Source organism: Borostomias antarcticus, assembly GCF_949987555.1.
Source record: "Borostomias antarcticus genome assembly, chromosome: 9".
Classification (NCBI taxonomy): Eukaryota; Metazoa; Chordata; class Actinopteri; order Stomiiformes; family Stomiidae; genus Borostomias; species Borostomias antarcticus.
The window spans coordinates 22,576,171-22,589,469 of NC_140242.1; the positions used below are offsets into that span (position 1 = coordinate 22,576,171).

The 13,299-nt window shown below is 51.3% G+C and overlaps 2 protein-coding genes across 3 annotated transcripts; both read right to left on the bottom strand.

Annotated features, from left to right (window-relative positions):
- Positions 1 to 4,037: 4,037 nt before the first annotated feature.
- nlgn4xb (neuroligin 4 X-linked b) lies at positions 4,038 to 8,266 on the bottom strand (the record flags this gene model as incomplete). 2 transcript variants are annotated; one of them, XM_084442778.1, is made up of 6 exons in its annotated part: positions 7,933 to 8,266; positions 7,552 to 7,704; positions 6,639 to 6,824; positions 5,626 to 6,415; positions 5,143 to 5,432; positions 4,038 to 4,705 (listed from the first exon to the last, which is right to left on the bottom strand). In XM_084442778.1, exons 1-6 carry the CDS (start codon positions 8,255 to 8,257, stop codon positions 4,038 to 4,040), a joined length of 2,412 nt encoding a protein of 803 aa, XP_084298904.1. In that variant the 5' UTR covers positions 8,258 to 8,266. The 2 variants fall into 2 exon arrangements, with proteins under 2 accessions (XP_084298904.1, XP_084298905.1); XM_084442779.1 differs by having other exon boundaries at positions 4,038 to 4,682; positions 5,114 to 5,432; positions 7,933 to 8,245.
- Positions 8,267 to 10,734: 2,468 nt separating this feature from the next.
- mab21l3 (mab-21-like 3) lies at positions 10,735 to 13,280 on the bottom strand (the record flags this gene model as incomplete). The annotated part of the gene is made up of 7 exons (XM_084442906.1): positions 10,735 to 10,968; positions 11,715 to 11,909; positions 12,065 to 12,246; positions 12,353 to 12,644; positions 12,751 to 12,822; positions 12,916 to 13,056; positions 13,230 to 13,280. The coding sequence occupies 7 exons, from the start codon at positions 13,278 to 13,280 to the stop codon at positions 10,735 to 10,737; spliced, it is 1,167 nt and encodes a 388-aa protein (XP_084299032.1).
- Between the last annotated feature and the right edge of the window lie 19 nt (positions 13,281 to 13,299).

The following is a 13,299-nucleotide window of genomic DNA, read 5'->3' on the forward strand; positions in this document are numbered from 1 at the left end:
CTGCATTTGCCTGAGGACTGACGTTAAATGAAAAACCTTCAGGTTTAGCTCCGTGTGACAGTCTGAAATGTGATATATCTCTTCCTGTGCAGTGAGTCCACCTGAGCCGTGATAATATCAGACACAAACATAGTGTCAGACAACTGGACAGACACACAGACATTCCATCCACATACATCAGTCCTGCGTAGGTGTCTGGATAGATCAGTCCTTCGGCGTAGTGTTCTCTTGTCTGGCTCGCTGTGTGTGGTGTGCATGCGTGTATGCACAGTATGTGTGCATCTGTTTGGGTGTGAGTATGCATGTAAGGCTTGGCTATGTGCCTGTGCACGTGCCGATGCATGTGTGTGCATGCATAATGCTTGTGCGCGTGCACGTATTTGTCAGTGCATATGTCTGTGACAAAGCGCCATGTCTGTCAGACCAACCTTTTGAACTTCAAAGAGCTGAGAATTATGGTTTTGACCTGAGAGGGAGGAGTCTAGAGGTGGTAACCTCTGACCTCAGTAAAGCAACAGTGACTGTTTCCCTAAACATCCTCATCTTTCCCAGTTGACAACCTGAGTACCGCCTGCTACAGCATTACACAGCCTGCCTGGACAGCTGTATGTAACACACACACACACACACACACACGCCCACATGCATGCACGCACGAACGCACGCACACAGACACACAACCACATACATGCACACACACACACACGCCCACATGCATGCACGCACGAACGCACACACACACAGACACACCGCATACATGCACACACACACACACACACACACACACACACACACACACACACACACACACACACACAGACACGCACATGCATACATACAGTACATGCATGCATGCATACATACATACATGGTACAGTACAGTACAGTACTCTAACTCTCTCTCTGGGACTCTCAATCTAGCGACTCCTCTTAATTTCATTGTAGTAGTGTGAGAGGTTACCGGTTTTATGCAACCTCTTTCATGCAATTGAAAAAATAAATTAAGGAAATGGATAGTAGGTCATGTCACTGTAATGTGTGTGTGTGTTTTTACTCGGACAGTTTAAGTGTTTTCTGTGAGGAGAGTAAACTCTGGAAAGCCAAACTTCCTTCCTGTCTGAACAAGAGCACATGCCAACCATAACACACACACGCACACACACACACACACACACAACTTCAGACAGAGATGGTCCGTGTGAAGGGTACACACATAGGCCAGCCAGAAGTGACACATCAGCCTCGGAGCCTGAGAACTGCACACATACTTCTCTACACAGCATCCTGCGCTAACATGGGATGGGAAGGTCAAAACACATCAGAACGTAGATCAACTGATAACACCAATTCATTTTCAGCGACGCAAAAATTAAAATACCAAAGGATTTCTCAACAGAAATGTCCCTCCTATCCTAACTAGGGGAAAGCACTGACCTCTAGTGGCCATGTAGACTCAAAAACAACTGACAGAAGCGCAGCTACATCAGGATAACCAGGGAGAGAAACCGGGCTACGGGAGATGGGAAGGGATGAGGAGAGGAGCTGAGAAGGGATGAGGAGAGGAGCTGGGAAGGGATGAGGAGAGGAGCTGGGAAAGGATGAGGAGAGGAGTCTAGCTAGCGTGTTACATCTGATTCAGTTTGATGCTGTTGTCGTCCTTCACAGTTGCTCGCTGCTGCTTGACCTCCGCCTCTCAGCCCCCAAGATCCGTCCAAGAGCAGCTGAAGGGCTTTAGTTAACGAGGCGGCCATTATTGTGCTACAGTACAAAGAGCCTGGCAGAGAGAGAGAGCGACAGAGACAGAGATAGAGAGAGGGTAAGAGAGAAAGAAAGAGAGAGTGTAGAGGATAGAGACACTACTGTGTGAGAGCAAGCGAGAGAGAGGTGAAGAGAGAGGACGAGCGCGCAGCAGGATGAGGGACGACGACATGATTCACTCATCCGGACAGGAGAGATTAACGGTGGCTTTGCGATCAGCCAATCAAGTCCCCTCTGTTTAAACAAGCGCTCCATTTAGCCACCCGTCACATGGGATTTTCCGCCCTAGCAGGGGGCTGGTTCATCACACAGAGACCTTGTTCATCATACTCTAAATCACCCCTCATGTCCTCCCCTCACTCCAATCACCTCCATGGTATGAGCGGTAGGAGGGATAACTGGCTGCTTTAATCAATCCAAGCATGTTTGATCTGCCACTCTGAGGAGGGTAGGACAGGAGGAAGGTCATTTAAGGTTTGCTAACCGGACACAAATCTCCTTTTCTTAGGTCAGGGGCTATCCAGACACTCTCTATAATAGTACATTGCCCTGTGTCACTGTTGTGCGTCCAGATAAAGGAGATCGTGTATAAACTGTAAAATACGGATATTTTATTCTTAAAAATGCAGCAGAAATGTTTAATATGCTTCAACACCATCCAGCCATCAGCTGAGTCAGACGTGAATATGAAAATAATACATGATGGACATTAAGGACTATCACTCTGTTATCATTTCGAAAATCCACTGCTTATAATCCAGTTTCAGTTTAGGATCTGTTGTATTCTGCTGTAAAACAAACACATGGGATTACATAGGATGAGCACATGTTAGATATGTCTCTACTAAAGAGTCTAATATATTATCTACACTCCAGCTCCCCCCGACAGGAAGAAAGAAGGATCCTTATTGCCAAGTTACAACATTACAGGATGACGGGAAGATAACCTCCGGGCCTTGTTTCAGTGGTCTGGAAATACACTCTCTTATTCCTCTGCCCCCCCCCCCCCCCTCCCTCTCACCGCTTCCTGCTTTTGAAAAAACCCTGTAGCTGGGTTAGAAGGGTACGACGCAGGCCGGGAGGGTGTTCTCAGACGGGCGGGCGCGTTCGGCGTGAGTGAAGGCAGCAGACATCGAGGTGAAGTGGAACAGAGCCAGTCAGTCTCTCCTGCCGGTTGAAGGATGGCGGCGGCGGCGGCAGGTCGGATACATCAACCCCCCCCTTCACCGCGCGGCGGGAAACGAGCTCTGACAGCCTGACATGTGAGACTAGGCCTGGCGTGTTTCACTCGATTAAGTGTAAATGTCACAAAGGTTATGGTTTTGACCCCCTCCCCTCCCCCCGCTCCCCCGGGGACCGACATTGGCAGTCTCTCTACTGTAAGTCGCTTTCCAGCGTCTGCTAAATGGCACGGCCTGTCCGCCGCCTCAGAGAGTTCAAAAAACATGAGGTTCAAACTGTTGCATAACGAACAGCGCTTAGCTGAGCCCAATGCTTCCCTAACGGTTCCCATGTTATGAGTCTCTATTGAATATCTATACAATTAGAGTTACCTCAAAGGAACACATAATGAAGTTAAATAAGTAACTAATGTGGATGCAGGAGCTGTGAATGCTATAAATCATTATCTCTACATTACTACCATTTATTTACATATTTGAATGTATAGCTGACTGGTAAAAGTGACAATTATGAGCCATCGACAAGCCCTAATATCCCCACTATCTGTCCCATCCTGTCTCACTGTCCCTCCCTCGGATTCATCTTTCTTTTTTTACTATCTGTTTCTCTTTTTATTTTTAATTTTTTTCTGCGTCACTTGATCCTCTTAAAGAAATGTCTCAAATTGAAAAATGCTACATTCACATTTCGCAGGTTCTCAAAATTCAGTTGACTGTTGGAAGTCCCAGTTGACTGTTGGTACTACCAGAGCATTGCAGTGGCTCTGGACTGATCCAGAATGTTCTAAACAGCAGTTGTGTTCCTCACAGCCAGAAAAAACTAAAACAGCTTGATCATCCTCGTGGATGTGGAAGGTCGACCAGACATTCTAGTCAGAAGCGGTGTGGTCTGTGGTGCATGGATCAGCAGCCATATTGGGTGAGCTGTTTGAATGGTCAGTCATATTGGACGCATAGAACTTCACTTCCCAGGGTTCCCTGTCCTCCTCAGTGTTCTATACATGCAACACCGTGCGGTCCGGGGTCAGACTGGGCCGTGAGGATCCAGGCGGGTTTTCGAGGTACGTCCGTTCTGTCCTCCCCGCTGTAGCTCTGCGGTTATACGCGGGTGGTGGAGTGTGTGTGCGCGGCGATGTGTGTGTGTGGCAGGTGGGTATTACTATAGGGGCTGTAACCCTGTGGGGGGCCTAGCCGCAGCCCTACCACGGACCCCGGGGTCATGGGGGTCAGCGGGGTGCCGGGGGTCCCGGGGTGAGAGCCGGGGGCCACGTGGGTCATGAGGGGCACGTCGTCAGGCGAGCGGCGCAGGGTCAGGGCGTAGTCCGGCGGGCAGGTGAGGCGCACGGTGTCCAGCGTGCTGTAGATGTCCTGGGTGTCCAGGCCGTCCAGGGCGTCCAGCGTGTCCAGCCGGTGGTGAGCGTTGTTGTGCGCATTGCGCCCGTCGGCCTCGCACTCCAGCTGCTTCACCTGCAGCGACAGGAGCCCCTCCCCCTGCAGCTGGGCGGCAGCGGCGGCCATGACGTCGTTGCGAGGGGGTAGGCGTGGCCGGCGGTGCTCCAGGCGGCGCTTGTCCTTCTTGTAGAGCAGCGCGGCGAAGGCCAGGATGTTGAGGAAGAGGAGGGAGGCGCCCACGGCGATGGTGACGCTGAGCTCGGTGGAGTAGTCGTCCACCGGGCCCCTGGAAGCCTGCTCCCCAGCCTGCAGCGCCGGGGCCGGAGCCTGGGGGGTGCTAGGGGGGGACGCCTGCCGCGTACTGGGGGGCCAACCTAGAGCGGGAAAACACCTCCAGCTTTATTCCTGTTTCATAAAGAGCTTCCCTATAACAAGCTGCACAGGACACATCACAGAGGGAGATGAGTAAAAACATATACACAGAACATCGGAGATCCGAACACATCAGGAATGAGGGTCGTTCGGAGCCTTGAACTGACGTCAAAATACACTAAATTTACTAGAGGAAATATTAATTTCAGTTAAACTCATAATAAAACAATAAATACCCTCTATAACATTTGAACAATCAGAAAGGCACTGAAATTGCAATGAAATAACCAGCTATATAAGCTACACTTCAGTAGTCAAATCTCAAACGAAATGCCTACTTCCGGTTTTATACACCTGTTCAGTGGACCGGACATTTCGCATCTCTGAAGTTGGGATCTCTGGGGTTCTACTGTAATAAGAACGGAGCAAACGCTGAAACCTTTGGACAGTCGCCGGGTGTAGGAGAGGGGCGTGTCCTCCTGGGGGTTGGGGCTGTGTGTGAAGGAGGAGACGGACTGCAGCAGCTCGTTGATGTTGTGGAGGTGCGGCACCAGCTGTAGCCAGAAGGAGATCTTGGTGGCGCGGTAGTGGTCCCTGACCCGGGGTTTGAGGCCGATGTGCAGGTACAGCTGCTCCTTGGGCGTGTATTTGGCCCAGGCCACCTCCTCGAAGCGGTTGGGCTTGGTGTGGATGAACTTGGTGTCCTGAGGGACAGGCTGGTTGGGGTCTCTGGAGCACAAAAACAATAACTGCAACAGCAACAACAAAATCCATACGACAGGAGAGACCGATACTCTTGGTAACTGAACCAGCCTCTTGCTACATTCTCATGTGTCTTGACTGTCTTCCCTACATCTCTACATCAATGTGAAGTTGGATCTAGATCTCTTTTTTTGGTGAAGTTTTGTTGAATGGTGCTTACCCAGTCTTGGCAAAGTTTGTCCAGTAGGTCATGACCACAGCGCTGAGCATCACGTCGTTCTTGGAGAAGTTACAGTTGAACAGGTCGGTGGGCTCCACCATGGGAACGCCAAACACGTAGGCCACCTCGTCGCCGTGGGCGGAGTCAGCCCAGGGCGGCGTCGCCTCGCTCTGGCAGTGGTGGTAGAAGGAGTAGAAGTAGGTGGGCGAGCCGTACTGGGCGTGCAGGTCTGCCGTGGCCACCGCCGGCGCCACCCACTGGTGGTCGGTGAACAGCGCCACCAGGGTCTTCCGGCGCGTCTCTGCGTTGTCGCGGTCGGCCCAGTCCGTGTACATGAAGCGGATGCTCTCCCTCAGCGTGTCTCTCCCCTCCGGGTAGCCGTACAGGCTGTCCACGAAGTCCGACACGGCGAAGTCAAAGTCCTCCGCCGACACGCCGTCCTCACTGTCCACGATGCCCTCCACGAATTTCAGCCCCTCCCCCTGGTTGACGCCCAGCATGACGTCGTAGTTGAGGAACTCGCCCTGCTCCATCAGGATCTGGGGGTCGTCGGGGATGACGTCGCCGTCGATGACGGGCCCGAAGGCGGTGTGGTACTTGGCGGGCGTGATGCTCTGCTCCACCAGCTCGCGGTAGCCCCTCTCCTGCAGGCAGGCCACCAGCTGCACGCTGTCCTCCAGGTGGCAGCCTACCTTTTCCCCGAGCGCGCGGGCGTACTTCCCTGGCTGGTAGTTGACCGCCCAGCTGGCCAGGGCACTGCCGCTCTGGATGATAGCCCTGTGGAACAGGTCTGAGACGACCAACAACAACATGTGAGCATGCACGTGCGCACAAACACACACAAACACACATGCGCGCACACACACACACACGCACACCATCATCACAAACCCCAGCAAGGCAATATGGGATACAAAAACGTGCTACGAGATCTCCTCTTTGCTCGGTAAAAAACAAATCCCAAGGTCAAGGTTCTAAAGGTGAGAGGTCAGGGGTCGTTGAGATGACCTCACCCTCTGAGTAGTGTGACAGGGTGAGAAGGCTGACGCAGGAGGCTCCGGCCCCGGAGCCGAACACGGTGACTCTGTCCGGGTCTCCGCTGAAGGCCAGGATGTTCTCCTTGACCCAGCGCAGAGCCTGGATCTGGTCCAGCAGCCCGTAGTTCCCCTTGGCTGCCTGGTCGCCCGTACTCAGGAAGCCTGGAGGAGGCACACACACACACACACACACACACACACACACACACACACACACACACAGCACGATAGCACATCACTACTTACACTAACAAACAACAACACTTCACTCCACACAGAACAGCAATTCAGCATACTACAAGCCTGGGGCCATATTTATCATTGTGCATACACCATTTTTCATTTACACCTGATTGTTGTACTTGCTTTTCTCCGCAAATAATGTGATGTATCATGCCAAATCTCAATGGGAAATATTGTGAGATATATACACAATATTTCCCATCGAGTTTTGTCATGATACATCACATTATTTACGGAGAAAAGCACGTGCAAAAATCAGGTGTAAATGAAATAGGGTGTATGCACAATGATAAATGAGGCCCCTGGTCACTACACTGAAGGAAGACTGGAGAGGAACCATCACAACATAAACACATCACTACTCACAACCCTACAGATGAGCATGACATCACACTCCACCTACCTATGTGACAAATGTAACCCATAACACCTCACAGAATAAGACATAATAATAGATAATCATGACTGATGATGATGATGATAAAGGCTCACCCAGGCACCTAGTTGATGACAGTAGTGATGATGATGATGATGATGATGGCGGCGGCTCACCCAGTAGTCAATCTAGTTGATTAAAATGATGATAGTGATCGTGATGATGATGATGATGATGATGATGTTGACGACATGGGTGAGGAGGGCTCACCCAGAACTCCAAGCCTGTAGTTAATGGTGATAACGATGACGTTTCCATAGCTGGCCAGGACGCCACCGTCCATCATGTTCCCGGTGCCTTCCGTGTAGGAGCCTCCGTGAACGTAAACCATCACCGGACGAAGGCCGCCTTCCTCGTGTATGTCTGGGAGACACAGGGACAGTCACGCTGCTGACCGACGGCACCTGATTCGAGCCCAAACCCAAACCTCTGGGCTCTGACACTCCTCGTGAGTGTCTGAAGATGGAGGGTTAGCTACGGCCTAGGAACATGCTATCCTATTCAATCACGGATGCATTACGGTGTGAATTGGTACACGTCTGTATGTTTGTGTGTGTATCTGTGTGTGTGTTTGTATGACCAGATCCATACCTTCCTCGGTGGGCGCGTAGACGTTGAGGTAGAGGCAGTCTTCACTCTGGTGGGTGAGGTAGGTGGCGGCCATGTCCAGGTTAGCGGTGAACCAGGCAGGCATCATGTCACTCAGCAGGCTGCGCTCGTCCAGGGGCTGGGGGCACACAGGGGCGAACTGGGACGCGTTGCGGACCCCGGTCCAGGGCAGGGGGGGCTCCGGGGGCTGGAAACGCCGGTCCCCGGTGGGGGGGCGGGCGTACGGGATCCCCAGGTACTGCACCACGGGCCCCAGTAGGTCGGAGGCCAGCGGTTTGAGGACCCCCCGGAGCTGACCCTGGCCCATTGAGATCACGGGGACGTTCTGGCCCAGAACGACAGCGGGGCCCACGGACAGACATATGGACAGGAGGAGGGGCCACAGGAGCGCATGGAGATGGAGGGGGAGACAGGACGGGCGGGGGAGGAGGTTTTTGTCCTTGGAGGAAGACATGGTCCTGCCTGGCGAAGGGCAGCGGGGGCGGGTTAAAACCCTCTAGAACCGTCTAGAACCCGGAGGACAGGCTGGCGCTTTCAGTCTGAGCTCTGTCCATATCACGGCCCGGGATCACGCTGCTCTGCTTCTCTGTCTCAGGGTATATTTGGTGTGTATGGGGTGTGTGAGTAATAGTATGAGTAAGAGAGTAAGTAGGAGTGTGTGAGTCAATGTGTGTGTGTGTGTGTTTGTCAGAGAATGTGATTCAGAGTGTGTGTCTGTCAGATTGTGTGTGTGTCTGCTGTCTCCTACTGGTCACCTCAGCGAATGCCCCAGTATTCATCCTGGAAGGGAATGAGAGAGAGGGAGACAGGTATTATTTATTTCTCAGTGATGATTTGGCTAATTATATTTGTTGAAAATTTCAGGCAGAATGTGTTCAGGATTCAATGATATTCATCATATGTGCAAAATACAGGTTTTGTATGCTACATGTAGGCTACAGTTCTCACTTGAGACCTCATTTTTAGACATGATAGCCACTGTAGAATAGTGTCTACTGTAAAATTGTCTAATTCTCATACAATTCAATCACAATGGTATAATCATATATCTTTTCTATGCTCTCCTGTCTAGTTTAGTTCCATGTCCAAATGGAGCGCCGTGTTTATGGTAGGCTGCCGATGTAACACCTTTCATTTCACAGCACAGGGCGACAGAGGACGACATTTAGCATGCTTAATTACTCCCAGAACACGCGGCAGGCAGTGTGTGACCCGTATCTGCAAGCATACGGTAGGCCTGCCTGCTGCTACAGCTGCTGCCCCGGCAATAAGGCAATTCCATGCATGAGACTGCTCATAACATTCTCATATTTGCCCGGGGGGCAAACACACACACACACACACACAACACACACACACACACACATAATGGCTATAGCCATTAAACATAATCACACAGGCCAGAAGGCAACATTGGAATGAGTGAATGTAACCATTATTCACTGTCCCGTTACAGTGACATTCCAGAACAGGTGCTAAGCTAATTGTAATTCCAGTCCTGAGCCGTCATGACTTATGAACAAAACAAAGCAACCATGCAACCCCCTCCATCCACACACACACCCTCGTAGTTCCTGTAGCATTAAACATACATTTGATCGGAACGCATTTAGAGAAATATCAGAAGTATTTTCATAGAAGACCTGATAGAAATGCCCGTATAGCCTATAGCCCATCGGAGCATCCAAGCTAGAGAGAAGAAAATCTACATCACCATCGCTGACTAAGGCATCAGTATCGGCTCTGGTTTCTGCAGTAAAAATCTCAAATGACAAATGAACGATACCACGGTGTACGAAGTGCGAAATCCCAAGACAATATCACGGTTACCGCAGAGCTTCGTGCAGCAGCGACGTGCCCGGGATATTTCGGCGAGCTCTTTAAAATAAAAGCGTCAATCTGTATAGAAATATAGGATGCAATAATCGGTAACAGATTAAAAGGCCCAGGACGTTAAAATAATCAATCTCCCTTTCTTCCCCTCTCGCTCTATCGCGTCCTCTCCAGATGCTATTGGACAGTGTTGAAGCCCGCAGCCAATGATACGCACCTTCATTAGCAGGCAGTCAGAGAGGAGAGAGCAGGGAACAGACCTGAGCGGGCAACACACGCACGCACACACACACAAACGCACACACAAGCACGTACACACACACAAGCACGTACACACACAAACGTCACAGAATGACCTCACATCTCCTCTTCAGGACTCTAAACAGGTTCGTTTCCTCCTCGTTCTCAGAACCCTGTAGCCGTGCTTGACTTGACGTTGTGTGTGTGTGTGTGAGCGAGTGTATGGTAATGCTGTCTGCAGTCGGTAGCTGTGTTTGGGAACACTCCTCACGTCAGCATGCTGCTGCAGCACAGAGCCGTTTATATTCCTCTCCACGATCAGTCCAGCCCCTTCCTCTCCTCCCAGCTCTCTCACTCTCCTTCCTAACGCTCCATCCTTCTCTTTAACGGTCCGCTATAGTGCTCATACACGTTCTCTCGCTCTCTCTCTCTCTCTCTCCTTTGTTTCGTCTCTCCCCGTTTCTCTCAGACGCACACGCACGCACACAGTGAGGCTGTTCATTGCTTTATTTGTCAGTGTCCAAGGGCCGTGGAGAATATGAGATGACTTATTACAGCAGAGTTGTAGTTGTGTATACAATGTGCATGCAATGCACACGCACACACACGCACACACACACGCACACACACACGCACACACACACACACACACACACACACACACACACACACACACACACACACACACACACACACACACACACACAGTGTTTAGCGGACATATAGGCTGGGGTTGACTATGAAGGAGTTGATCTTCTGCGCGGCGTTGTCCAGCTCCGTGGTGTTGCTGTACTTCAGAAGGTTGTACGAGCGGACAAAGTAGTGCCTCAGGTACCGCTGGCTCACGCACTTGTGCAGCTTGGCAGCCACACGTAACACACACTCCTTCACACATCTCCAATCCTGGCCGCCCGGAAACTTCTCGCAACACCAAAACAACAGGGTCTGTAGAAAGAGGAGAGGAGAGAGGGAGAGACAGACAGAGGCGGAGTCAGATGGGTGATGGAGGGGGCAGACGGAACGAGAGAGGGGGAGGGTGGTAAATGGAGAGAGGGAATGGGAAGCAGAGGGAAGAGGGGGGGGGGAGAAGAGTGATAGTTATGTGAAAGCATTATTCATAAGAAATCTTAAGTGACTGTCATATCATCCTCATCGAGAGGCAGGTAGATAAGGGTAGCCTAGAGGGAAATAAATCCCGCGCGCTGTCTTCTTCACTTGCAGTCGATCGGTTTATTAAACTCAACGTTTCAGTCGCATAACGATCATTGGGGTTGCCTTTTCAAGGTCATACCACCAAAATGTTGTGTTTAATCAATTGATTGACCACTGGTTCTCTCAAACGCACCTGTACCTACTACATAATGCCTCTGCGCCGCCCAAGCTGGTGTTCTGAGGGCGTATCGACGGGTCAAAATTGAGAGAGTGACGGGTCATAGCAGCAAATGAGAGACACTAGCCCAGGTTAGATGGGTGGGAGCGCATGATCGCGAAAGTCGGTACTGATGGGTGCCGCCGGGATTCCGGCGTTACCAATGAATTACCAGGATTTGAACACCACTTAATGTGGTTAGCGCAGCGTCGTGTATCAGCGAAAGAGCTCTCACGGGTCTGGCGTTGAGACGACAGGTGTGCAGAAGTTCTACTTGTTGAAGGGTAGATAAGGAACACTCAGAAGCAGGCGTGGTCGGTACCTGCAGGTGGAATGCCGTGATGACCGGCTTGTTGCCGGGACACCAGACATCCTCCTTCAGCTGCCGGACGACCCGGTAACATTTCCTACGGCAACCGCCGTCCTCATCGATGGCCCCCAGCAGCGCCTGCTCCGCCCGCGAGAAGGACAGCAGCCAGTGGTAGTTAGACGTGGCCATGAGGTTGAACCCAAATGACTAGAAGTAGAACAACAGGGGGGAAAAAAAGTCGTCATAATGTCTAATTGCTCTTGGTTTGTTTGGTCAAACCAACTCGATCTCAGACCCACAGTAGCCTATATGAAGAGCCAAGATGACTTGGAGAAGGGTCGGCATGGGAACTAGAGGCCGACCTTGATGCAGCGAGCTTTCTCTGCAGTTGGCCAGCGCTGCAGCAGGCGGGGCCAGTGGGCTTTCTTTGGCCAATAGTTGATCAGCTCCACCGTGGGCACGAGCTCCGCTTCCATGATGCCCTCTGCCGTTTGTATGGCAACGCGTACCACCGTACCCACCGACTCCAAAATGCTGACCTTATCTACGCACGCACGCACGCACGCACGCACACACACACACACAGGTGAGTGGTTGTTCAAGTGTCTCCATAGATACACCATTATTACACACACACTCAAGTTACTCACCAGTCAGACCACAGCTCGGTATGGCCTTTTCTAGCGTCTGTCTGAAGAGGCTGACCACTTTAGCCGGGACGATGTCGCCCTCCACGCACACCTGTGAGTCCTGCCAATCTTGGGTGGGGCTTGTGAAGCTCTCGAGCTCCAGCCATTGGTGGAGCTTCTCCGGTTCGCGTACGGGCGAGGGGAGGCGAGAGCCACTCAGAGAGTAGTACCTCCACTGGTGTGTCACACGCTCATGGTAACCGAGCAGCCCTCTTATTGGCACACTGACCAACACTAGGGTAGGGGTCAAGACCTGTACAGACAGACAGACACAGACACACACACACACACACACTACATGAAAATATAAAATTCTTCTGTATACTGTCAATGTCAAAACACACACACAGCCTTATTACCTGGATGGCAGGGTTGAATGTACATCTGCCTCTCAACAGCGCAGACCACTTGGAGACCATGGCAGGCTGATCCTACACACACACACACGCACACGCACACAGGATTAGAATAGAGAGAAATAGATACAGGTAGGATATAGACTAGGCCAGGCAGACTCATGTTACCTTGATGCTCTCATTTTGGACTCCTGCATGGACAAGGGACTGGAAGCGTCCGTCTCTCCTGCTGACCTCATTGGTCAGCTCTTTGATGGCCTCCAGAACTTCCTCCAATCTCCTGCTCACTGTGCGATGCCGTAGGTCCACCTGCCCACACACCTACAATCTTCACTGCACTAGTTTTACATAGTCCATGCACACAGTAACACCTATGGACACAACTACAATAATTTACCCTGTATCCAATCTTTTAACGTTTAGGTGTCTACGCATATTCACGCATGCACTAACACACACACACACAAGAACAGAATCCAAACCTGATTCTGGAGGTAGTGATCCAGGTCCTCCTCGGTTAGGAAGTCTGGCATTTCCTGCTCTCTACCTCTC